Below are 27,215 nucleotides of genomic sequence, written 5' to 3'. Positions count from 1 at the left end.
GGGTTTAGACCGGGTTTAGACCGAGACAGACCGGGTTTAGACCGAGACAGACCGGGTTTAGATCGAGACAGACCGGGTTTAGATCGAGACAGACCGGGTTTAGACCGGGTTTAGACCGAGACAGACCGGGTTTAGATCGAGACAGACCGGGTTTAGACCGAGACAGACCGGGTTTAGACCGAGACAGACCGGGTTTAGATCGAGACAGACCGGGTTTAGACCGGGTTTAGACCGAGACAGACCGGGTTTAGACCGAGACAGACCGGGTTTAGATCGAGACAGACCGGGTTTAGACCGGGTTTAGACCGAGACAGACCGGGTTTAGACCGGGTTTAGACCGAGACAGACCGGGTTTAGACCGAGACAGACCGGGTTTAGAACGAGACAGACCGGGTTTAGACCGGGTTTAGACCGAGACAGACCGGGTTTAGACCGAGACAGACCGGGTTTAGATCGAGACAGACCGGGTTTAGATCGAGACAGACCGGGTTTAGACCGGGTTTAGACCGAGACAGACCGGGTTTAGACCGAGACAGACCGGGTTTAGATCGAGACAGACCGGGTTTAGATCGAGACAGACCGGGTTTAGACCGAGACAGACCGGGTTTAGATCGAGACAGACCGGGTTTAGACCGAGACAGACCGGGTTTAGACCGAGACAGACCGGGTTTAGATCGAGACAGACCGGGTTTAGACCGGGTTTAGACCGAGACAGACCGGGTTTAGATCGAGACAGACCGGGTTTAGATCGAGACAGACCGGGTTTAGACCGGGTTTAGACCGAGACAGACCGGGTTTAGACCGGGTTTAGACCGAGACAGACCGGGTTTAGATCGAGACAGACCGGGTTTAGACCGAGACAGACCGGGTTTAGACCGAGACAGACCGGGTTTAGATCGAGACAGACCGGGTTTAGACCGGGTTTAGACCGAGACAGACCGGGTTTAGACCGAGACAGACCGGGTTTAGATCGAGACAGACCGGGTTTAGACCGGGTTTAGACCGAGACAGACCGGGTTTAGACCGGGTTTAGACCGAGACAGACCGGGTTTAGACCGAGACAGACCGGGTTTAGACCGGGTTTAGACCGAGACAGACCGGGTTTAGACCGAGACAGACCGGGTTTAGAACGAGACAGACCGGGTTTAGACCGGGTTTAGACCGAGACAGACCGGGTTTAGACCGGGTTTAGACCGAGACAGACCGGGTTTAGACCGAGACAGACCGGGTTTAGATCGAGACAGACCGGGTTTAGATCGAGACAGACCGGGTTTAGACCGGGTTTAGACCGAGACAGACCGGGTTTAGACCGAGACAGACCGGGTTTAGATCGAGACAGACCGGGTTTAGATCGAGACAGACCGGGTTTAGACCGAGACAGACCGGGTTTAGATCGAGACAGACCGGGTTTAGACCGGGTTTAGACCGAGACAGACCGGGTTTAGATCGAGACAGACCGGGTTTAGACCGAGACAGACCGGGTTTAGATCGAGACGGACCGGGTTTAGACCGAGACAGACCGGGTTTAGATCGAGACAGACCGGGTTTAGATCGAGACAGACCGGGTTTAGACCGGGTTTAGACCGAGACAGACCGGGTTTAGACCGAGAAAGACCGGGTTTAGATCGAGACAGACCGGGTTTAGATCGAGACAGACCGGGTTTAGACCGAGACAGACCGGGTTTAGATCGAGACAGACCGGGTTTAGACCGAGACAGACCGGGTTTAGACCGAGACAGACCGGGTTTAGATCGAGACAGACCGGGTTTAGACCGGGTTTAGACCGAGACAGACCGGGTTTAGACCGAGACAGACCGGGTTTAGATCGAGACAGACCGGGTTTAGATCGAGACAGACCGGGTTTAGACCGGGTTTAGACCGAGACAGACCGGGTTTAGATCGAGACAGACCGGGTTTAGATCGAGACAGACCGGGTTTAGACCGGGTTTAGACCGAGACAGACCGGGTTTAGACCGGGTTTAGACCGAGACAGACCGGGTTTAGACCGAGACAGACCGGGTTTAGAACGAGACAGACCGGGTTTAGACCGGGTTTAGACCGAGACAGACCGGGTTTAGACCGGGTTTAGACCGAGACAGACCGGGTTTAGACCGAGACAGACCGGGTTTAGATCGAGACAGACCGGGTTTAGATCGAGACAGACCGGGTTTAGACCGGGTTTAGACCGAGACAGACCGGGTTTAGACCGAGACAGACCGGGTTTAGATCGAGACAGACCGGGTTTAGATCGAGACAGACCGGGTTTAGACCGGGTTTAGACCGAGACAGACCGGGTTTAGACCGAGACAGACCGGGTTTAGATCGAGACAGACCGGGTTTAGACCGGGTTTAGACCGAGACAGACCGGGTTTAGACCGGGTTTAGACCGAGACAGACCGGGTTTAGATCGAGACAGACCGGGTTTAGACCGAGACAGACCGGGTTTAGACCGGGTTTAGACCGAGACAGACCGGGTTTAGACCGAGACAGACCGGGTTTAGATCGAGACAGACCGGGTTTAGATCGAGACAGACCGGGTTTAGACCGGGTTTAGACCGAGACAGACCGGGTTTAGACCGAGACAGACCGGGTTTAGATCGAGACAGACCGGGTTTAGATCGAGACAGACCGGGTTTAGACCGGGTTTAGACCGAGACAGACCGGGTTTAGATCGAGACAGACCGGGTTTAGACCGAGACAGACCGGGTTTAGACCGAGACAGACCGGGTTTAGATCGAGACAGACCGGGTTTAGACCGGGTTTAGACCGAGACAGACCGGGTTTAGACCGAGACAGACCGGGTTTAGATCGAGACAGACCGGGTTTAGACCGGGTTTAGACCGAGACAGACCGGGTTTAGACCGGGTTTAGACCGAGACAGACCGGGTTTAGACCGAGACAGACCGGGTTTAGAACGAGACAGACCGGGTTTAGACCGGGTTTAGACCGAGACAGACCGGGTTTAGACCGAGACAGACCGGGTTTAGATCGAGACAGACCGGGTTTAGATCGAGACAGACCGGGTTTAGACCGGGTTTTATACCGAGACAGACCGGGTTTAGACCGAGACAGACCGGGTTTAGATCGAGACAGACCGGGTTTAGATCGAGACAGACCGGGTTTAGACCGAGACAGACCGGGTTTAGATCGAGACAGACCGGGTTTAGACCGAGACAGACCGGGTTTAGACCGAGACAGACCGGGTTTAGATCGAGACAGACCGGGTTTAGACCGGGTTTAGACCGAGACAGACCGGGTTTAGACCGAGACAGACCGGGTTTAGATCGAGACAGACCGGGTTTAGATCGAGACAGACCGGGTTTAGACCGGGTTTAGACCGAGACAGACCGGGTTTAGATCGAGACAGACCGGGTTTAGACCGGGTTTAGACCGAGACAGACCGGGTTTAGACCGGGTTTAGACCGAGACAGACCGGGTTTAGATCGAGACAGACCGGGTTTAGACCGAGACAGACCGGGTTTAGACCGAGACAGACCGGGTTTAGATCGAGACAGACCGGGTTTAGACCGGGTTTAGACCGAGACAGACCGGGTTTAGACCGAGACAGACCGGGTTTAGATCGAGACAGACCGGGTTTAGACCGGGTTTAGACCGAGACAGACCGGGTTTAGACCGGGTTTAGACCGAGACAGACCGGGTTTAGACCGAGACAGACCGGGTTTAGACCGGGTTTAGACCGAGACAGACCGGGTTTAGACCGAGACAGACCGGGTTTAGAACGAGACAGACCGGGTTTAGACCGGGTTTAGACCGAGACAGACCGGGTTTAGACCGGGTTTAGACCGAGACAGACCGGGTTTAGACCGAGACAGACCGGGTTTAGATCGAGACAGACCGGGTTTAGATCGAGACAGACCGGGTTTAGACCGGGTTTAGACCGAGACAGACCGGGTTTAGACCGAGACAGACCGGGTTTAGATCGAGACAGACCGGGTTTAGATCGAGACAGACCGGGTTTAGACCGGGTTTAGACCGAGACAGACCGGGTTTAGATCGAGACAGACCGGGTTTAGACCGAGACAGACCGGGTTTAGACCGAGACAGACCGGGTTTAGACCGAGACAGACCGGGTTTAGATCGAGACAGACCGGGTTTAGATCGAGACAGACCGGGTTTAGACCGAGACAGACCGGGTTTAGATCGAGACAGACCTGGTTTAGACCGGGTTTAGACCGAGACAGACCGGGTTTAGATCGAGACAGACCGGGTTTAGACCGAGACAGACCGGGTTTAGATCGAGACAGACCGGGTTTAGACCGAGACAGACCGGGTTTAGATCGAGACAGACCGGGTTTAGATCGAGACAGACCGGGTTTAGACCGGGTTTAGACCGAGACAGACCGGGTTTAGACCGAGACAGACCGGGTTTAGATCGAGACAGACCGGGTTTAGATCGAGACAGACCGGGTTTAGACCGAGACAGACCGGGTTTAGATCGAGACAGACCGGGTTTAGACCGAGACAGACCGGGTTTAGACCGAGACAGACCGGGTTTAGATCGAGACAGACCGGGTTTAGACCGGGTTTAGACCGAGACAGACCGGGTTTAGACCGAGACAGACCGGGTTTAGATCGAGACAGACCGGGTTTAGATCGAGACAGACCGGGTTTAGACCGGGTTTAGACCGAGACAGACCGGGTTTAGATCGAGACAGACCGGGTTTAGATCGAGACAGACCGGGTTTAGACCGGGTTTAGACCGAGACAGACCGGGTTTAGACCGGGTTTAGACCGAGACAGACCGGGTTTAGACCGAGACAGACCGGGTTTAGAACGAGACAGACCGGGTTTAGACCGGGTTTAGACCGAGACAGACCGGGTTTAGACCGGGTTTAGACCGAGACAGACCGGGTTTAGACCGAGACAGACCGGGTTTAGATCGAGACAGACCGGGTTTAGATCGAGACAGACCGGGTTTAGACCGGGTTTAGACCGAGACAGACCGGGTTTAGACCGAGACAGACCGGGTTTAGATCGAGACAGACCGGGTTTAGATCGAGACAGACCGGGTTTAGACCGGGTTTAGACCGAGACAGACCGGGTTTAGATCGAGACAGACCGGGTTTAGACCGAGACAGACCGGGTTTAGACCGAGACAGACCGGGTTTAGACCGAGACAGACCGGGTTTAGATCGAGACAGACCGGGTTTAGACCGAGACAGACCGGGTTTAGATCGAGACAGACCGGGTTTAGACCGGGTTTAGACCGAGACAGACCGGGTTTAGATCGAGACAGACCGGGTTTAGACCGAGACAGACCGGGTTTAGATCGAGACAGACCGGGTTTAGATCGAGACAGACCGGGTTTAGATCGGGTTTAGACCGAGACAGACCGGGTTTAGACCGAGACAGACCGGGTTTAGATCGAGACAGACCGGGTTTAGATCGAGACAGACCGGGTTTAGACCGGGTTTAGACCGAGACAGACCGGGTTTAGACCGAGACAGACCGGGTTTAGATCGAGACAGACCGGGTTTAGATCGAGACAGACCGGGTTTAGACCGGGTTTAGACCGAGACAGACCGGGTTTAGATCGAGACAGACCGGGTTTAGACCGAGACAGACCGGGTTTAGACCGAGACAGACCGGGTTTAGATCGAGACGGACCGGGTTTAGACCGGGTTTTGACCGAGACAGACCGGGTTTAAACCGAGACAGACCGGGTTTAGATCGAGACAGACCGGGTTTAGATCGAGACAGACCGGGTTTAGACCGGGTTTAGACCGAGACAGACCGGGTTTAGATCGAGACAGACCGGGTTTAGATCGAGACAGACCGGGTTTAGACCGGGTTTAGACCGAGACAGACCGGGTTTAGACCGGGTTTAGACCGAGACAGACCGGGTTTAGACCGAGACAGACCGGGTTTAGAACGAGACAGACCGGGTTTAGACCGGGTTTAGACCGAGACAGACCGGGTTTAGACCGGGTTTAGACCGAGACAGACCGGGTTTAGACCGAGACAGACCGGGTTTAGATCGAGACAGACCGGGTTTAGATCGAGACAGACCGGGTTTAGACCGGGTTTAGACCGAGACAGACCGGGTTTAGACCGAGACAGACCGGGTTTAGATCGAGACAGACCGGGTTTAGATCGAGACAGACCGGGTTTAGACCGGGTTTAGACCGAGACAGACCGGGTTTAGATCGAGACAGACCGGGTTTAGACCGAGACAGACCGGGTTTAGACCGAGACAGACCGGGTTTAGACCGAGACAGACCGGGTTTAGATCGAGACAGACCGGGTTTAGATCGAGACAGACCGGGTTTAGACCGAGACAGACCGGGTTTAGATCGAGACAGACCGGGTTTAGACCGGGTTTAGACCGAGATAGACCGGGTTTAGATCGAGACAGACCGGGTTTAGACCGGGTTTAGACCGAGACAGACCGGGTTTAGACCGGGTTTAGATCGAGACAGACCGGGTTTAGACCGAGACAGACCGGGTTTAGACCGAGACAGACCGGGTTTAGATCGAGACAGACCGGGTTTAGACCGGGTTTAGACCGAGACAGACCGGGTTTAGACCGAGACAGACCGGGTTTAGATCGAGACAGACCGGGTTTAGATCGAGACAGACCGGGTTTAGACCGGGTTTAGACCGAGACAGACCGGGTTTAGATCGAGACAGACCGGGTTTAGATCGAGACAGACCGGGTTTAGACCGGGTTTAGACCGAGACAGACCGGGTTTAGACCGGGTTTAGACCGAGACAGACCGGGTTTAGACCGAGACAGACCGGGTTTAGAACGAGACAGACCGGGTTTAGACCGGGTTTAGACCGAGACAGACCGGGTTTAGACCGGGTTTAGACCGAGACAGACCGGGTTTAGACCGAGACAGACCGGGTTTAGATCGAGACAGACCGGGTTTAGATCGAGACAGACCGGGTTTAGACCGGGTTTAGACCGAGACAGACCGGGTTTAGACCGAGACAGACCGGGTTTAGATCGAGACAGACCGGGTTTAGATCGAGACAGACCGGGTTTAGACCGGGTTTAGACCGAGACAGACCGGGTTTAGATCGAGACAGACCGGGTTTAGACCGAGACAGACCGGGTTTAGACCGAGACAGACCGGGTTTAGACCGAGACAGACCGGGTTTAGATCGAGACAGACCGGGTTTAGATCGAGACAGACCGGGTTTAGACCGAGACAGACCGGGTTTAGATCGAGACAGACCGGGTTTAGACCGGGTTTAGACCGAGACAGACCGGGTTTAGATCGAGACAGACCGGGTTTAGACCGGGTTTAGACCGAGACAGACCGGGTTTAGACCGGGTTTAGATCGAGACAGACCGGGTTTAGACCGAGACAGACCGGGTTTAGACCGAGACAGACCGGGTTTAGACCTGGTTTGGACTAAACTCACCGTGGAGGCACCAGTCCAGAGTCTGGTCTGGGTCTTTGCTGATGTCATGACTCAGGTGGATGATGTCATAGGTGGAGAGGGCGGTGTCCACGAGCAGGTGGGCGGGGCCAGAGATGGGACTCCAAAGATCCCGGTCCAGACTGGTCCTGGTCAGAGGCAGGACAAAGTCTGGACACAGACCAGGACTAGAACTCCACTGGTCCACAGGCTTCATATACCAGCCCAGAGGCTCCGGGGACGTCCTGAGCTCTGAGGGACTGAGAGAGACACCAGTGAGACCAGGTGAGACCAGGTGAGACCAGGTGAGACCAGAGAGACCAGGTGAGACCAGGTGAGACCAGAGAGACCAGGTGAGACCAGAGAGACCAGGTGAGACCAGGTGAGACCAGGTGAGACCAGGTGAGACCAGAGAGACCAGAGAGACCAGAGAGACCAGGTGAGACCAGGTGAGACCAGAGAGACCAGGTGAGACCAGGTGAGACCAGGTGAGACCAGAGAGACCAGAGAGACCAGGTGAGACCAGGTGAGACCAGAGAGACCAGGTGAGACCAGAGAGACCAGGTGAGACCAGGTGAGACCAGGTGAGACCAGGTGAGACCAGGTGAGACCAGGTGAGACCAGAGAGACCAGAGAGACCAGGTGAGACCAGGTGAGACCAGAGAGACCAGGTGAGACCAGGTGAGACCAGGTGAGACCAGAGAGACCAGAGAGACCAGGTGAGACCAGGTGAGACCAGAGAGACCAGGTGAGACCAGAGAGACCAGGTGAGACCAGAGAGACCAGGTGAGACCAGGTGAGACCAGGTGAGACCAGGTGAGACCAGGTGAGACCAGAGAGAGACCAGAGAGAGACCATAGAGAGACCAGGTGAGACCAGAGAGAGACCAGTCCTGGTTCTGACCTGCAGTCCTGGGTGGTCCAGCTGGTCTGGTTTTCGGGACAGGTCTGGACTCCGAGGCTGATGAGGGGCAGACAGACCAGTCCAGATCCAGGTCCAGATCCAGGTCCAGATTTGGACTCTGGGTCTTGGATCAGACCGAAGCCTCTGCAGCAGTGATCCTCGTCACAGCGACGCTCACACTCCCGGAACCTTAAGAGAGTCTGGACTGAGACCGGGTCCTGGACCAGACCCGGACTAGACCTGGACTAGACCTGGACTTACCCCTGAGAAAGAGGCGTGGTCTCTGGGACCGGGATCCTGGTCCGGACTGAGTAGGAGACCATCTTCTTGAAGGGAACTCTCTGGTAGAAGCTCATCACAGGCCCAGACAAGTCCACTGCAACAGACGAGATGTTCCTGAGGCCTCCAGGACAGGGACCCTGGCACAACATGGACTCTTACGGAATTACACCTGATGCCCTGGAGTCGCCCCATGTTCGTACCTGTCTTAATGAAGGTGTTGTTGGGTGTACGAGGCAGCAGGGGGCGACACTGGCGACGCAGAGGTTTGTCGTAATCTCCACACACTCCAGTGTCAGGGAACAGCTCACAGAAGAAGAACCCAGCGTGAAGGTCCTGAAGGTCTGCCACCGAACACAAGGGCTCCACCTGACACCCTGAGAAGACAACCAGGTCTGAACCAGGTCCAAACCAGGTCCAAACCAGGACTAAACCAGGTCTGAACAAGGTCTGAACCAGGACTCACGCTGGAGGCAGGAGAGCAGGGCATGTTGGGAGTTGTACTTCTTCTTATTGAACCAGAAGGTCAGACTGGGCTGTTTCTTCTGAGGCTTCAGGTCCACCTGCTCCAAAGACAGAGGCTGGAAGGAGTCCAGGACTGACCGGTCTAAAGGAGGACCAGACTCAGGACCAGACTCAGGACCAGACTCAGGACCGGGGCAGGATCCCAAAGAGTCTGGCTTTGGCTCTAAACAAAGACCAGAAGAGCAAAATGTTACACCAAATCCACTGCAGACACAACTCAACATCTAAACCATGACTCAAAAGAGGCCAAAAGGGAGAGACGCCGCCGAGTAGGGCGAGCGGGAGGCCCCTCCCCTCAGGCAGGAGACCACTCCCCTCAGGCAGGAGACCACTCCCCTCAGGGTTAGGGTTTGTACGCCCTCGTACGTCCTCGAATGCTGTGGTGGCAAAAATCTCTCGATAAGACAAAGAACAAAGTTGTCTGGTTTCAAAAGTAAACTGTTTAATCTTGTGACTGAATCAGAAAGAAACTTGTGTGGACTCATTCTCAGGGAAGGCCGAGTCCACGTGTCTGTCTCTTGCCTGCTCCCAAAAATGTGTGTCTCCCAAGTCCCTCCGTCCCATGTCTGTCCCCTTCCTTAAATCACAGAAGGTCACATGACCACACACACACAGAAGTTCCCGGTCACTGGTCTCTCAGGTACAAAGGAACCAAGGAGCAAATGAAACAGTGGTTTCAGGAAGGAGACAGTACAGAACATTTGCATGAATTCAATTCACACGTCTTGCTGTCTTTGTCCAAGTGTGAAACAGAACGTGGGACGTCCTAGTCACTCCAGGAGGTCCGGACATGGACATGTCCAGGCCAAGAGGAGTCGTGTCCGGCTGTTGACTGTGTTAGAACTAAATCAAATTGAAAAGCAAAGGGCCAGATTATATTTTTCCACAACAATGCCCTCGTTCACCCTCGTACGTCCTCATACACCTTCGAACGCCCTTATACGCTCTTGAACGTCCTCATACGCCCTCGAACGCCCTTGTACGCCCTTATACGCTCTTGAACGTCCTCATACGCCCTCGAACGCCCTTGTACGCCCTTATACGCCCTTGAACGTCCTCATACGCCCTCGAACGCCCTTGTACGCCCTTATACGCTCTTGAACGTCCTCATACGCCCTCGAACGCCCTTGTACGCCCTTATACGCTCTTGAACGTCCTCATACGCCCTCGAACACCCTTGTACGCCCTTATACGCCCTTGAACGTCCTCAAACGCCCTTGAACGTCCTCGAACGCCCTTGTACGCCCTTATACGCCCTTGAACGTCCTCATACGCCCTCGAACGCCCTTGTACGCCCTTATACGCCCTTGTACGCCCTTATACGCCCTTGAACGTCCTCATACGCCCTCGAACGCCCTCAAACGCCCTCAAACGCCCTTGAACGTCCTCGAACGCCCTTGTACGGCCCTGTACGCCCTCGAATGTCCTTGAACGCCCTCGTACGCTCTCAAACGTCCTCGAACGCCCTTGTACCCCTTGAACGTCCTCATACGCCCTCGAACGCCCTTGTACGCCCTTATACGCCCTTGAACGTCCTCAAACGCCCTTGAACGTCCTCGAACGCCCTTGTACGCCCTTATACGCCCTTGTACGCCCTTATACGCCCTTGAACGTCCTCATACGCCCTCGAACGCCCTCAAACGCCCTCAAACGCCCTTGAACGTCCTCGAACGCCCTTGTACGGCCCTGTACGCCCTCGAATGTCCTTGAACGCCCTCGTACGCTCTCAAACGTCCTCGAACGCCCTTGTACCCCTTGAACGCCCTCATACGCCCTCGAACGCCCTTATACGCCCTTGTACACCCTCGTACGCCCTCGAACGCCCTCGAACGCCCTTGTACGCCCTCGAACGCCCTCGAACGCCCTTGTACGCCCTTGTACACCCTCGAACGCCCTTGAACGCCCTCGAACGCCCTTGAACGCCCTCGTACGCCCTCGACCCTGAGCTGGGACCTTGATCTCCAACGTTCACTCACTCAACAAAACAGACGAACTGGAGCTGCTGACGAGACCAAACAGAGACTTCCATCTCTGCAGCGAGGAAGGAGGCCACGCCCCTCAGGTAGAAGGCCACGCCCCTCAGGCAGGAGGCCACGCCCCTCAGGCAAGAGGCCACGCCCCTCAGGCAGGAGGCCACTCACCAGTTCAGGACTCAGAGGGTTCAGGACTCAGAGGGTTCAGGACTCAGAGGGTTCAGGACTCAGAGGGTTCAGTACCTGACTCGAGGTGAACACTGCTGAAGGACACGAGTGAGCTCTGGTATCCTTCCTCCTTCTGGGTCAGAGCTGCGTCAGAGGCACCTGTCAATCAAACACATTATTATACAATTTATGATCAGACTCGAAGGTCCCATGATCAGACTCGAAGGTCCCATGATCAGACTCTAAGGTCCCATGATCAGACTCTAAGGTCCCATGATCAGACTCTAAGGTCCCATGATCAGACTCTAAGGTCCCATGATCAGACTCTAAGGTCACATGATCAGACTCTAAGGTCACATGATCAGACTCTAAGGTCAGGTGATCAGACTCTAAGGTCACATGATCAGACTCTAAGGTCACGTGATCAGACTCTAAGGTCACATGATCAGACTCTAAGGTCACATGATCAGACTCTAAGGTCAGGTGATCAGACTCTAAGGTCACATGATCAGACTCTAAGGTCACATGATCAGACTCTAAGGTCAGGTGATCAGACTCTAAGGTCACATGATCAGATTCTAAGGTCACATGATCAGACTCTAAGGTCACATGATCAGACTCTAAGGTCAGGTGATCAGACTCTAAGGTCAGGTGATCAGACTCTAAGGTCAGGTGAGGGCTTTAGGATATGGAATGTTTAGATTCTGTTATTAGTCCCGTGAGGCGTGTGAAGCTTCCAAACACGCGTGTAAAAGCACTGGTTTGTTCTAAGTGTCTCATGAACACGTTTCATCTCTTGCACGTTCCGTTCATAAAAACATGTGATGCCAAAATTACACAAAGTGGGCGGAGCCCACTCAAAATTGACGAAAGTATCCGTCAGTGAGCAGTTTATTATATTTTTAAAATGTGAAACACCTCGGGACACGCCCCTCAGGACACGCCCCTCGGGACACGCCCATCGGGACACGCCCCTCGGGACACGCCCCTCGGGACACGCCCCTCGGGACACGCCCCTCAGGACACGCCCCTCGGGACACGCCCCTCGGGACACGCCCCTCGGGACACGCCCCTCTACATTCTGGCTATCTCTCTTTTCTAGAATGAAATAATTGGCTCTTCAGCCACAAATGCTCCAAAAATGCATCGAGAGGTTGGAAATGACAAAAATAAAATCTGATGTAGAATCATGACATTTGGCGCAGAGGCAGATGGAGACAAGAGAAGTAACAAATATTATTACGGCAACGTCGTCCGTCCAACCAAATGTCGGCCATATTGGTTCAAAAATGGCTAAGCATGACTCGGGAGTTTTTACAAACGTGGTACTTTCACAAACTCCTCCCCCTCAGGGCGTCGGCCTTAAAAAGCTGAAATTGGGTGAAAATGGTGCTGAGGCGTGGGACGTCCAAAGTTCTTTCATGACTTTGACCCTGTCACGGTCTCTGAGCGGCTCAAACTGGAGCTGCAAGTTCAGAAATGTCCATTTTACATTTCTGCCGTTTGCCTCAAATTAGAACCAGTTGTTAAACTCTTTGCCCTAAAACTACTTGAAGTGAAATACATGAATGTGGCGCCACAGCGCCCCCTGCAGGTTTTATATGGAGGTTTAATGTTTAGTTTTGAGACATTTTACGAAATTTGACACACAATTCAATTATGGCATCTCCATCAAAATCGTCGCTCAGACTCATGTCGTAATTGTGATGTCGTTGCCGTAGCGATGACATAAATGTTATTCCAGTGTGAACATGTTGACACTTTATACTTCTAGAACTCCTTCAGGGCGTTTAACCTCAACCTAAAAATGTGTGAAAAGGAAAAAGGAAAATTGGGGCGTGTTAGCTCCGCCTCCTCTTGCGTGGCGAGGGCCGATCATTGCCGCTTGCGGCTATATTTTGTCACATCTATTTTTGGCAGATGTTTACTTCAAACAATCTTCTTTGACATTCAGGATAAAACTGGGGTCAAGACTGGAAACCATTCATTTAGTTCAAATTAGTGGGACATGAACTGTCCAGATCTGTCCAAAAGTGCCAGTGTTTCCTGTCGGCTGCAATGAAGCGGAGCAAAGCATCATGGTCTTTGTAGTTCAGGTGAATATGAAAGACTTACTGAAAGTGAAAGCGTTTCCTCCGATGTCGAACAGGAAGTTGCCTCGTTTCTCGTTGTACTTAAGCCCCGCCCCACACTCTCGACTTGATGATCCTAGACCAATCACGTCCCAGTCCTGCTCCGAGCACATGAGAACTGAAGGAGTTCTGAGGAACCCACACATGATGGAACCTGAGAGGAGAACAGGTCAGAACCAGGACTAAACCAGGACTAAACCAGGACTAAACCAGGACTAAACCAGGACTAAACCAGGACTAAACCAGGACTAAACCAGGACTAAACCAGGACTAAACCAGGACTAAACCAGGACTAAACCAGGACTAAACCAGGTCTAAACCAGGACTAAACCAGGACTAAACCAGGACTAAACCAGGACTAAACCAGGACTAAACCAGGACTAAACCAGGACTAAACCAGGACTAAACCAGGACTAAACCAGGTCTAAACCAGGACTAAACCAGGACTAAACCAGGTCTAAACCAGGACTAAACCAGGACTAAACCAGGACTAAACCAGGACTAAATCAGGACTAAACCAGGTCTAAACCAGGTCTAAACCAGGACTAAACCAGGTCTAAACCAGGTCTAAACCAGGTCTAAACCAGGTCTAAACCAGGTTCTGGTCTGACCTGAGTTGAGCCGGTTCTCGTTGAGCACGAAGCCCTCGCAACAAACGTCTCTTCTGCACGCGCTCAGACAGAAGCGCTCCACGTCCAACCGAGCGCTCTGATTGGCCGAGAACACCTGAGTCCGATACACACCTGACTCCGCCCTCTTCAGGGTCACCAGGTCAGAGGTTGAGTACTCAGACTTGGACCCGGACGAGTATCGGTCTCCTGCAGAACCAGAGCCAGGTTTCAGAGTCTCTGTGTCAGAGGTCAAGGGCCAGGGGGCAGGGGTCATGAGTCATGAGTCAGGGGTCAGAGGTCATGAGTCAGAGGTCAGGGTTCAGAGGTCAGGAGTCATGGGTCATGAGTCAGAGGTCAGGGGCCAGGGGGCAGAGGTCAGGGGGCAGAGGTCAGGTTTATGGTTCATATTTCTGTCATTCAAAGAAACAAAAGTCATATTATTTATTCAGCCTCATAAAGTGGAGCATGATCGCCCTCCACAGACGTGACGTGTCAGTGGAAGAACTTTAACATGCGACCGGACTAACACTGGCCTCTAGTGGTGACTTCAGGCAGCGCGTCGTAACAGCTCCACACGACGAGACGACTGAGACACATGAGCCATAAACCAGGTCAAACAGCTGCGTGTCAAAGGTCAGACTGGGCGGGGCCTGAGCTTACCTGTCTTTCTGAACACCTGTCGACCTGAGGATCCACCTCTCACCTTCACAGAGCAGTGTAGCCAATCGAAATGCTCCACCTCAGGATTACCCAGAAACCCTTTAGTCTGTGGACAAAACAAGACAAAAACTAAGATTTATCTAAACCAGGTCTAAACCAGGACTAAACCCGGTCTACAGTGGGCGGGGTTACCTGTGGGGCGGTGGTGCACTCGGTGTTCTCGGGGCTCGTGTTGTACATCTCACACTGTTCACTCAACAGCGCCACATGGTGACAGGACGAGTCCAGTGCACACTCTGAACACAAACACCGGTGTTAGAACTACACCAGGACTACACCAGGACAACACCAAGACTACACCAGGACTACACCAAGACTACACCAGGACTACACCAAGACTACACCAGGACTACACCAAGACTACACAGGGACTACACCAAGACTACACCAGGACTACACCAGGACTACACCAGGACTACACCAGTACTAAGCCAGGACTACACCAAGACTACACCAGGACTACACCAAGACTACACCAGGACTACACCAAGACTACACAAGGACTAAACCAGGACTACACCAGTACTAAACCAGGAATACACCAGGACTAAACCAGGACTACACCAGTACTAAACCGGGACTACACCGGGACTACACCGGGACTAAACCGGGACTACACCAGTACTAAACCAGGACTACACCAGTACTAAACCGGGACTACACCGGGACTAAACCAGGACTACACCAGTACTAAACCAGGACTACACCGGGACTACACCGGGACTACACCAGTACTAAACCAGGACTACACCAGGACTAAACCGGGACTACACCGGGACTACACCGGGACTACACCGGGACTAAACTGGGACTACACCAGGACTACACCAGGACTACACCAGGACTAAACCGGGACTACACCGGGACTACACCGGGACTAAACTGGGACTACACCAGGACTACACCAGGACTACACCAGGACTAAACCAGGACTACACCAGGACTAAACCAGGACTAAACCAGGACTACACCAGTACTACACCAGTACTAAACCAGGACTACACCAGGACTACACAAGGACTAAACCAGGACTACACCAGTACTAAACCAGGAATACACCAGGACTAAACCAGGACTACACCAGTACTAAACCGGGACTACACCGGGACTACACCAGGACTAAACCGGGACTACACCAGGACTACACCAGGACTAAACCAGGACTACACCAGGACTACACCAGGACTACACCAGTACTAAACCAGGACTACACCAGTACTAAGCCGGGACTACACCGGGACTACACCGGGACTAAACTGGGACTACACCAGGACTACACCAGGACTACACCAGGACTAAACCGGGACTACACCGGGACTACAGCGGGACTAAACTGGGACTACACCAGGACTACACCAGGACTACACCAGGACTAAACCAGGACTACACCAGGACTAAACCAAGACTAAACCAGGACTACACCAGTACTAAACCAGGACTACACCAGGACTACACAAGGACTAAACCAGGACTACACCAGGACTAAACCAGGACTACACCAGTACTAAACCGGGACTACACCGGGACTACACCAGGACTAAACCGGGACTACACCAGGACTACACCAGGACTAAACCAGGACTACACCAGGACTACACCAGTACTACACCAGTACTAAACCAGGACTACACCAGTACTAAACCGGGACTACACCGGGACTACACCAGGACTACACCAGTACTAAACCAGGACTACACCGGGACTACACCGGGACTACACCAGGACAACACCAGTACTAAACCAGGACTACACCAGTACTAAACCAGGACTACACCGGGACTACACCGGGACTACACCAGTACTAAACCAGGACTACACCAGGACTAAACCGGGACTACACCGGGACTACACCGGGACTACACCGGGACTACACCGGGACTAAACTGGGACTACACCAGGACTACACCAGGACTACACCAGGACTAAACTGGGACTACACCAGGACTACACCAGGACTAAACCAGGACTAAACCAGGACTAAACCAGGACTACACCAGTACTAAACCAGGACTACACCAGTACTAAACCAGGACTACACCAGGACTACACCAGTACTAAACCAGGACTACACCAGGACTACACCAGTACTAAACCAGGACTACACCAGGACTACACCAGTACTAAACCGGGACTACACCGGGACAACACCAGTACTAAACCAGGACTACACCAGTACTAAACCGGGACTACACCGGGACAACACCAGGTTCAGGGTTCAGTACCTCGCAGGCAGCTGGTCCGGTCTGTGGACACAGTCCTGAGGATCTGGGTCTCGTCTGATCCAAACTGAACCTCAGAGTCCGACAGGAACAGGAAGTTAGCGAGAGCTGAGGAGAGAAGGGGCGGAGTCAGAGAAAGGCGGAGTCAGAGAGGGGCGGAGTCAGAGCTGGTTCATTAACATTGGGCGATGATCAGACTTTCACTCAGCTCCGGCTCCGGACGTTTCTCAAATCAAACCTTTCTTATTCATTGAAGGAAATCCTCAAATTAAATCATTAACATATTTATAATTTCTTTCATGATAATCGTCTGATTTGTGTTAAAGTCAGTTAGCCTTTAGCTTAGAGGAGAGTTAGCCTTTAGCTTAGAGGAGAGTTAGCCTTTAGCTTAGAGGAGAGTTAGCCTTTAGCTTAGAGGAGAGTTAGCCTTTAGCTTAGAGGAGATTTAGCCTTTAGCTTAGAGGAGATTTAGCCTTTAGCTTAGAGGACAGTTAGCCTTTAGCTTAGAGGACAGTTAGCCTTTAGCTTAGAGGACAGTTAGCCTTTAGCTTAGAGGACAATTAGCCTTTAGCTTAGAGGACAGTTAGCCTTTAGCTTAGAGGACAGTTAGCCTTTAGCTCAGAGGACAGTTAGCCTTTAGCTCAGAGGACAGTTAGCCTTTAGCTTAGAGGACAGTTAGCCTTTAGCTTAGAGGACAGTTAGCCTTTAGCTTAGAGGACAGTTAGCCTTTATCTTAGAGGGCAGTTAGCCTTTAGCTTAGAGGACAGTTAGCCTTTATCTTAGAGGAGAGTTAGCCTTTAGCTTAGAGGACAGTTAGCCTTTAGCTTAGAGGAGAGTTAGCCTTTAGCTTAGAGGACAGTTAGCCTTTATCTTAGAGGACAGTTAGCCTTTAGCTTAGAGGACAGTTAGACTTTAGCTTAGAGGACAGTTAGCCTTTAGCTTAGAGGACAGTTAGCCTTTAGCTTAGAGGACAGTTAGCCTTTAGCTCAGAGGACAGTTAGCCTTTAGCTTAGAGGACAGTTAGCCTTTAGCTTATAGGACAGTTAGCCTTTAGCTTAGAGGACAGTTAGCCTTTAACTTAGAGGACAGTTAGCCTTTAGCTCAGAGGACAGTTAGCCTTTAGCTTAGAGGACAGTTAGCCTTTAGCTTAGAGGACAGTTAGCCTTTAGCTTAGAGGAGAGTTAGCCTTTAGCTTAGAGGACAGTTAGCCTTTAGCTTAGAGGACAGTTAGCCTTTAGCTCAGAGGACAGTTAGCCTTTAGCAGGACAGTTAGCCTTTAGCAGGAAAGTTAGCCTTTAGCTCAGAGGACAGTTAGCCTTTAGCTCAGAGGACAGTTAGCCTTTAGCTCAGAGGACAGTTAGCCTTGAGCTCAGAGGACAGTTAGCCTTGAGCTCAGAGGACAGTTAGCCTTGAGCTCAGAGGACAGTTAGCCTTGAGCTCAGAGGACAGTTAGCCTTGAGCTCAGAGGACAGTTAGCCTTGAGCTCAGAGGACAGTTAGCCTTGAGCTCAGAGGACAGTTAGCCTTTAGCTCAGAGGACAGTTAGCCTTTTACACATCTTTTAACGAGGCTTTGACTAAATGTGTTTGATTAGTCACAACTTGAGCTTTTGAGGGCTGATGCTAAGTGCAACTGCTAACGGTTAATGCTTAATGCTATTGGTGTATTTGATCACGTGACTTATGTGTGGTCACATGTCGCAGACGTCACATGCTGTTTGCATAAGTCATGAAAAAACAGCAGATAAAAGTGAAAAGTCAAAGGGTTGAAGGAGCGGCAAATCTGCACCGGACACGCCCTCTGCACAGGACACGCTCTCTGCACCGGACACGCCCTCTGCACCGGACACGCCCTTTGCACAGGACACGCTCTCTGCACCAGACACGCCCTCTGCACCGGACACGCCCTTTGCACAGGACACGCTCTCTGCACCGGACACGCCCTCTGCACCGGACACGCCCTTTGCACCGGACACGCCCTCTGCACAGGACACGCTCTCTGCACCGGACACGCCCTTTGCACCGGACACGCCCTTTGCACCGGACACGCCCTCTGCACAGGACACGCCCTCTGCACCGGACACGCCCTCGCACCGGACACGCCCTCGCACCGGACACGCCCTCTGCACCGGACACGCCCTTTGCACCGGACACGCCCTCTGCACAGGACACGCCCTCTGCACCGGACACGCCCTCGCACCGGACACGCCCTCTGCACCGGACACGCCCTTTGCACCGGACACGCCCTCTGCACAGGACACGCCCTCTGCACCGGACACGCCCTCGCACCGGACACGCCCTTTGCACCGGACACGCCCTCTGCACAGGACACGCCCTCTGCACCGGACACGCCCTTGCACCGGACACGCCCTCTGCACCGGACATGCCCTCTGCACCTGACACGCCCTCTGCACCTGACACGCCCTCTGCACCTGACACGCCCTCTGCACCTGACACGCCCTCTGCACCTGACACGCCCTCTGCACCTGACACGCTCTCTGCACCGGACACGCCCTCGCACCGGACACGCCCTTTGCACCGGACACGCCCTCTGCACAGGACACGCCCTCTGCACCGGACACGCCCTCTGCACCTGACACGCCCTCTGCACCTGACACGCCCTCTGCACCTGACACGCCCTCTGCACCGGACACGCCCTCTGCACCGGACATGCACAAACTTTGTGTCTGATCCTAAAATATATCACCCGGACAGTTTGGAATGAGGCTCCTTAAAAATGTTTGCAGTACGCTAACATTTATTAGCATAGCCACTAGCATTAGCTGCTAACACCCTGAAACAGCTCCGCCTCAGTCTGGAATGTGGACTGGTCCCTGCTGACCACAGTCACAGAGGGTTTAGGGGCGTGACAGAAGACAAATAGCATCCAGGGTGGCGCTAGAACATGTGACTTCAGAGTCGTGTTGCTAAGTGATCAATGCATGAGCAAGAGCTGGATTCTCATTGGTCACCTGTGCACTCCTTGTCTGTCAGAGCTGTGTCACTATTGGTCCACTGAAGCCACACCTCCTCTTTTGTGACACACCCCCAGGTTCGGGACAGAATGTTAGGCTGCGCAGGCAGGAAGTCACCTGACTCTGAGCACCGCCCCCTGCGCTGTTGACACTCCCTCTCACCTGAAACAGAAACAGGTCTGAAACAGAGTCTGAAACAGGGTCTGAAACAGGGTCTGAAACAGGGTCTGAAACAGAGTCTGAAACAGAGTCTGAAACAGGGTCTGAAACAGAGTCTGAAACAGAGTCTGAAACAGAGTCTGAAACAGGGTCTGAAACAGAGTCTGAAACAGAGTCTGAAACAGGGTCTGAAACAGAGTCTGAAACAGAGTCTGAAACAGGGTCTGAAACAGAGTCTGAAACAGGGTCTGAAACAGGGTCTGAAACAGAGTCTGAAACAGAGTCTGAAACAGGGTCTGAAACAGGGTCTGAAACAGAGTCTGAAACAGAGTCTGAAACAGGGTCTGAAACAGAGTCTGAAACAGAGTCTGAAACAGGGTCTGAAACAGAGTCTGAAACAGAGTCTGAAACAGAGTCTGAAACAGGGTCTGAAACAGAGTCTGAAACAGGGTCTGAAACAGAGTCTGAAACAGAGTCTGAAACAGAGTCTGAAACAGGGTCTGAAACAGGGTCTGAAACAGGGTCTGAAACAGGGTCTGAAACAGGGTCTGAAACAGAGTCTGAAACAGGGTCTGAAACAGAGTCTGAAACAGGGTCTGAAACAGAGTCTGAAACAGAGTCTGAAACAGGGTCTGAAACAGGGTCTGAAACAGAGTCTGAAACAGAGTCTGAAACAGAGTCTGAAACAGGGTCTGAAACAGGGTCTGAAACAGGGTCTGAAACAGAGTCTGAAACAGGGTCTGAAACAGGGTCTGAAACAGAGTCTGAAACAGGGTCTGAAACAGAGTCTGAAACAGGGTCTGAAACAGAGTCTGAAACAGAGTCTGAAACAGGGTCTGAAACAGAGTCTGAAACAGAGTCTGAAACAGGTCTGAAACAGAGTCTGAAACAGAGTCTGAAACAGAGTCTGAAACAGAGTCTGAAACAGAGTCTGAAACAGGGTCTGAAACAGAGTCTGAAACAGAGTCTGAAACAGGGTCTGAAACAGAGTCTGAAACAGAGTCTGAAACAGAGTCTGAAACAGAGTCTGAAACAGAGTCTGAAACAGGGTCTGAAACAGGGTCTGAAACAGAGTCTGAAACAGGGTCTGAAACAGAGTCTGAAACAGAGTCTGAAACAGGGTCTGAAACAGGGTCTGAAACAGAGTCTGAAACAGAGTCTGAAACAGAGTCTGAAACAGAGTCTGAAACAGGGTCTGAAACAGGGTCTGAAACAGAGTCTGAAACAGAGTCTGAAACAGAGTCTGAAACAGGGTCTGAAACAGAGTCTGAAACAGAGTCTGAAACAGAGTCTGAAACAGGGTCTGAAACAGGGTCTGAAACAGGGTCTGAAACAGAGTCTGAAACAGGGTCTGAAACAGGGTCTGAAACAGAGTCTGAAACAGGGTCTGAAACAGGGTCTGAAACAGAGTCTGAAACAGAGTCTGAAACAGGGTCTGAAACAGAGTCTGAAACAGAGTCTGAAACAGAGTCTGAAACAGGGTCTGAAACAGGGTCTGAAACAGGGTCTGAAACAGGGTCTGAAACAGAGTCTGAAACAGGGTCTGAAACAGGGTCTGAAACAGGGTCTGAAACAGAGTCTGAAACAGAGTCTGAAACAGAGTCTGAAACAGAGTCTGAAACAGGGTCTGAAACAGGGTCTGAAACAGAGTCTGAAACAGAGTCTGAAACAGAGTCTGAAACAGGGTCTGAAACAGAGTCTGAAACAGAGTCTGAAACAGGGTCTGAAACAGAGTCTGAAGCAGAGTCTGAAACAGAGTCTGAAACAGGGTCTGAAACAGAGTCTGAAACAGGGTCTGAAACAGAGTCTGAAACAGGGTCTGAAACAGAGTCTGAAACAGGGTCTGAAACAGGGTCTGAAACAGGGTCTGAAACAGAGTCTGAAACAGAGTCTGAAACAGAGTCTGAAACAGAGTCTGAAACAGGGACTGAAACAGAGTCTGAAACAGGGTCTGAAACAGGGTCTGAAACAGGGTCTGAAACAGAGTCTGAAACAGAGTCTGAAACAGAGTCTGAAACAGGGTCTGAAACAGAGTCTGAAACAGAGTCTGAAACAGGGTCTGAAACAGAGTCTGAAACAGGGTCTGAAACAGGGTCTGAAACAGAGTCTGAAACAGGGTCTGAAACAGAGTCTGAAACAGGGTCTGAAACAGGGTCTGAAACAGAGTCTGAAACAGGGTCTGAAACAGAGTCTGAAACAGGGTCTGAAACAGAGTCTGAAACAGAGTCTGAAACAGAGTCTGAAACAGGGTCTGAAACAGGGTCTGAAACAGGGTCTGAAACAGGGTCTGAAACAGGGTCTGAAACAGAGTCTGAAACAGAGTCTGAAACAGGGTCTGAAACAGAGTCTGAAACAGGGTCTGAAACAGAGTCTGAAACAGGGTCTGAAACAGGGTCTGAAACAGGGTCTGAAACAGAGTCTGAAACAGAGTCTGAAACAGGGTCTGAAACAGAGTCTGAAACAGAGTCTGAAACAGAGTCTGAAACAGGGTCTGAAACAGGGTCTGAAACAGGGTCTGAAACAGAGTCTGAAACAGGGTCTGAAACAGGGTCTGAAACAGAGTCTGAAACAGGGTCTGAAACAGAGTCTGAAACAGAGTCTGAAACAGAGTCTGAAACAGGGTCTGAAACAGAGTCTGAAACAGGGTCTGAAACAGAGTCTGAAACAGAGTCTGAAACAGAGTCTGAAACAGGGTCTGAAACAGGGTCTGAAACAGGGTCTGAAACAGGGTCTGAAACAGGGTCTGAAACAGAGTCTGAAACAGAGTCTGAAACAGGGTCTGAAACAGGGTCTGAAACAGAGTCTGAAACAGAGTCTGAAACAGGGTCTGAAACAGAGTCTGAAACAGAGTCTGAAACAGGGTCTGAAACAGAGTCTGAAACAGAGTCTGAAACAGAGTCTGAAACAGGGTCTGAAACAGAGTCTGAAACAGGGTCTGAAACAGAGTCTGAAACAGAGTCTGAAACAGAGTCTGAAACAGGGTCTGAAACAGGGTCTGAAACAGGGTCTGAAACAGGGTCTGAAACAGGGTCTGAAACAGAGTCTGAAACAGGGTCTGAAACAGAGTCTGAAACAGGGTCTGAAACAGAGTCTGAAACAGAGTCTGAAACAGGGTCTGAAACAGGGTCTGAAACAGAGTCTGAAACAGAGTCTGAAACAGAGTCTGAAACAGGGTCTGAAACAGGGTCTGAAACAGGGTCTGAAACAGAGTCTGAAACAGGGTCTGAAACAGGGTCTGAAACAGAGTCTGAAACAGGGTCTGAAACAGAGTCTGAAACAGGGTCTGAAACAGAGTCTGAAACAGAGTCTGAAACAGGGTCTGAAACAGAGTCTGAAACAGAGTCTGAAACAGGTCTGAAACAGAGTCTGAAACAGAGTCTGAAACAGGGTCTGAAACAGGGTCTGAAACAGAGTCTGAAACAGAGTCTGAAACAGAGTCTGAAACAGAGTCTGAAACAGAGTCTGAAACAGGGTCTGAAACAGGGTCTGAAACAGAGTCTGAAACAGGGTCTGAAACAGAGTCTGAAACAGAGTCTGAAACAGGGTCTGAAACAGGGTCTGAAACAGAGTCTGAAACAGAGTCTGAAACAGAGTCTGAAACAGAGTCTGAAACAGGGTCTGAAACAGGGTCTGAAACAGAGTCTGAAACAGAGTCTGAAACAGAGTCTGAAACAGAGTCTGAAACAGGGTCTGAAACAGAGTCTGAAACAGAGTCTGAAACAGAGTCTGAAACAGGGACTGAAACAGAGTCTGAAACAGGGTCTGAAACAGGGTCTGAAACAGGGTCTGAAACAGAGTCTGAAACAGAGTCTGAAACAGAGTCTGAAACAGGGTCTGAAACAGAGTCTGAAACAGAGTCTGAAACAGGGTCTGAAACAGAGTCTGAAACAGGGTCTGAAACAGGGTCTGAAACAGAGTCTGAAACAGAGTCTGAAACAGGGTCTGAAACAGAGTCTGAAACAGAGTCTGAAACAGAGTCTGAAACAGGGACTGAAACAGAGTCTGAAACAGGGTCTGAAACAGGGTCTGAAACAGGGTCTGAAACAGAGTCTGAAACAGAGTCTGAAACAGGGTCTGAAACAGGGTCTGAAACAGGGTCTGAAACAGGGTCTGAAACAGAGTCTGAAACAGGGTCTGAAACAGAGTCTGAAACAGGGTCTGAAACAGAGTCTGAAACAGGGTCTGAAACAGGGTCTGAAACAGGGTCTGAAACAGAGTCTGAAACAGAGTCTGAAACAGGGTCTGAAACAGAGTCTGAAACAGAGTCTGAAACAGAGTCTGAAACAGGGTCTGAAACAGAGTCTGAAACAGAGTCTGAAACAGGGTCTGAAACAGGGTCTGAAACAGGGTCTGAAACAGGGTCTGAAACAGAGTCTGAAACAGAGTCTGAAACAGGGTCTGAAACAGGGTCTGAAACAGGGTCTGAAACAGAGTCTGAAACAGAGTCTGAAACAGGGTCTGAAACAGAGTCTGAAACAGAGTCTGAAACAGGGTCTGAAACTTGTCTCTAAAGGACTCACATTGCTGGACAGACGATGCTCCAGTCCCAGACGAGCCTCGGGGACATGTGACACAGGAGTTTTGTCCCTCGTGGTCCTGATATGTCCCTGAAGGACAGAAGAGACACTTCCCCGACGAGGAGAAGGTCCCAGGAGGACACAGCACTGAGGAGAGAGACATCAGACACAGAGACATGAGAGACATGAGAGACATGAGACACAGAGACATGAGAGAAACAGAGACTTGAGACACCGAGACATGAGAGACATGAGAGACATGAGAGACACAGAGACATGAGACACAGAGACATGAGAGACATGAGAGACATGAGAGACATGAGCGACATGAGACACAGAGACATGAGAGACATGAGAGACATGAGAGACATGAGCGACATGAGACACAGAGACATGAGAGAAACAGAAACTTGAGACACCGAGACATGAGAGACATGAGAGACATGAGAGACATGAGAGACACAGAGACATGAGACACAGAGACATGAGACACAGAGACATGAGAGACATGAGAGATGTGAGATACATTAGAGACACAGAGACCCCTGGTCTGGCCCTGGTCCTGGTCCTGGTCCTGGTCCTGGTCCTGGCCCTGGTCCTGGTCCTGGTCCTGGTCCTGGTCCTGGTCCTGGCCCTGGTCCTGGTCCTGGTCCTGGCCCTGGTCCTGGTCCTGGTCCTGGTCCTGGTCTGGTCCTGGTCCTGGTCCTGGTCCAGGTCCTGGTCCTGGTCCTGGTCCTGGTCCTGGTCCTGGTCCTGGTCCTGGTCCTGGTCCAGGTCCTGGTCCTGGTCCTGGTCCTGGTCCTGGTCCTGGTCCTGGTCCTGGTCCTGGTCCTGGTCCTGGTCCTGGCCCTGGTCCTGGTCCTGGTCCTGGTCCTGGTCCTGGTCCTGGCCCTGGTCCTGGTCCTGGTCCTGGTCCTGGTCCTGGTCCTGGTCCTGGTCCTGGTCCTGGTCTGGTCCTGGTCCTGGTCCTGGTCTGGTCCTGGTCCTGGTCCTGGCCCTGGTCCTGGTCCTGGTCCTGGTCCTGGTCCTGGTCCTGGCCCTGGTCCTGGTCCTGGTCCTGGTCCTGGTCCAGGTCCTGGTCCTGGTCCTGGTCCTGGTCCTGGTCCTGGTCCTGGTCCTGGACTCACGACAGGCGTCTCGGTCGGTGCTGAGGCTGAATCCCGTTGTGCAGCTGAACTTTGGCGTCGTCACGGTAACCAGCCGCAGCCCTGACATCGTCTGTGATGTCATCATGTTACCCAGAATGCCCTGCACGCCGTCCAGGAAGTGCGTGCGGTTCAGGAACACGGCTGGAACACACCATGTTCTTCACCAGGGCATCTGACATAACCTGAGATCTGACATGTGATTGGTGCAGAGCTCACCTGACTCCGCCTTCTTCGGACTGTCTGATCCCACAGACTGGGCCCCTGCAAGAACCAGAGACCAGGTCTAAACCAGGTCTAAACCAGGTCTAAACCAGGTCTAAACCAGGACTAAACCAGGTCTAAACCAGGACTAAACCAGGACTAAACCAGGACTAAACCAGGACTAAACCAGGTCTAAACCAGGTCCAAACCAGGTCTAAAGCAGGACTAAACCAGGACTAAACCAGGTCTAAACCAGGACTAAACCAGGTCTAAACCAGGACTAAACCAGGACTAAACCAGGTCTAAACCAGGTCTAAACCAGGTCTAAACCAGGACTAAACCAGGACTAAACCAGGACTAAACCAGGACTAAACCAGGTCCAAACCAGGTCTAAAGCAGGACTAAACCAGGACTAAACCAGGTCTAAACCAGGACTAAACCAGGTCTAAACCAGGACTAAACCAGGACTAAACCAGGTCTAAACCAGGTCTAAACCAGGTCTAAACCAGGACTAAACCAGGTCTAAACCAGGACTAAACCAGGACTAAACCAGGACTAAACCAGGTCTAAACCAGGATTAACCAGGACTAAACCAGGACTAAACCAGGACTAAACCAGGACTAAACCAGGTCTAAACCAGGTCTAAACCAGGTCTAAACCAGGACTAAACCAGGACTAAACCAGGACTAAACCAGGTCTAAACCAGGATTAACCAGGTCTAAACCAGGACTAAACCAGGACTAAACCAGGTCTAAACCAGGACTAAACCAGGTCTAAACCAGGTCTAAACCAGGACTAAACCAGGACTAAACCAGGACTAAACCAGGACTAAACCAGGTCTAAACCAGGATTAACCAGGACTAAACCAGGACTAAACCAGGTCTAAACCAGGTCTAAACCAGGTCTAAACCAGGTCTAAACCAGAACTAAACCAGGTCTAAACCAGGACTAAACCAGGACTAAACCAGGTCTAAACCAGGATTAACCAGGACTAAACCAGGACTAAACCAGGTCTAAACCAGGACTAAACCAGGTCTAAACCAGGTCTAAACCAGGTCTAAACCAGGTCTAAACCAGGTCTAAACCAGGACTAAACCAGGTCTAAACCAGGTCTAAACCAGGACTAAACCAGGACTAAACCAGGTCTAAACCAGGTCTAAACCAGGTCTAAACCAGGTCTAAACCAGGACTAAACCAGGTCTAAACCAGGTCTAAACCAGGTCTAAACCAGGACTAAACCAGAACTAAACCAGGTCTAAACCAGGACTAAACCAGGTCTAAACCAGGACTAAACCAGG

The 27,215-nt window shown here is 51.9% G+C and overlaps 1 protein-coding gene across 1 annotated transcript in view; it reads right to left on the bottom strand.

The window, feature by feature from the left end:
* The window catches only part of LOC140374705 (thyroglobulin-like), a gene marked incomplete at its 5' end in the record, with an annotated part of 48,456 nt that extends 22,599 nt beyond the window's left edge, over positions 1–25,857 (bottom strand). The window contains 14 exons of the mRNA XM_072461697.1: positions 7,393–7,649; positions 8,293–8,481; positions 8,554–8,668; positions 8,775–8,948; positions 9,038–9,259; positions 11,313–11,396; positions 13,353–13,523; positions 13,981–14,187; positions 14,641–14,746; positions 14,833–14,936; positions 16,923–17,027; positions 19,890–20,054; positions 24,572–24,715; positions 25,696–25,857. Of these exons, the coding sequence (XP_072317798.1) occupies positions 7,393–7,649; positions 8,293–8,481; positions 8,554–8,668; positions 8,775–8,948; positions 9,038–9,259; positions 11,313–11,396; positions 13,353–13,523; positions 13,981–14,187; positions 14,641–14,746; positions 14,833–14,936; positions 16,923–17,027; positions 19,890–20,054; positions 24,572–24,715; positions 25,696–25,857 (2,205 nt within the window). The remainder of the gene's footprint in view (positions 1–7,392; positions 7,650–8,292; positions 8,482–8,553; positions 8,669–8,774; positions 8,949–9,037; positions 9,260–11,312; positions 11,397–13,352; positions 13,524–13,980; positions 14,188–14,640; positions 14,747–14,832; positions 14,937–16,922; positions 17,028–19,889; positions 20,055–24,571; positions 24,716–25,695) is intronic.
* Positions 25,858–27,215: the final 1,358 nt, after the last annotated feature.

The sequence above is a fragment of the Eucyclogobius newberryi genome, unplaced genomic scaffold (genome assembly GCF_026437365.1).
Source record: "Eucyclogobius newberryi isolate DKJ021-1_F unplaced genomic scaffold, fEucNew1.0.hap1 SCAF_30, whole genome shotgun sequence".
NCBI classification, from domain to species: domain Eukaryota; kingdom Metazoa; phylum Chordata; class Actinopteri; order Gobiiformes; family Gobiidae; genus Eucyclogobius; species Eucyclogobius newberryi.
This window is presented reverse-complemented; position numbering and strand designations above follow the sequence as displayed.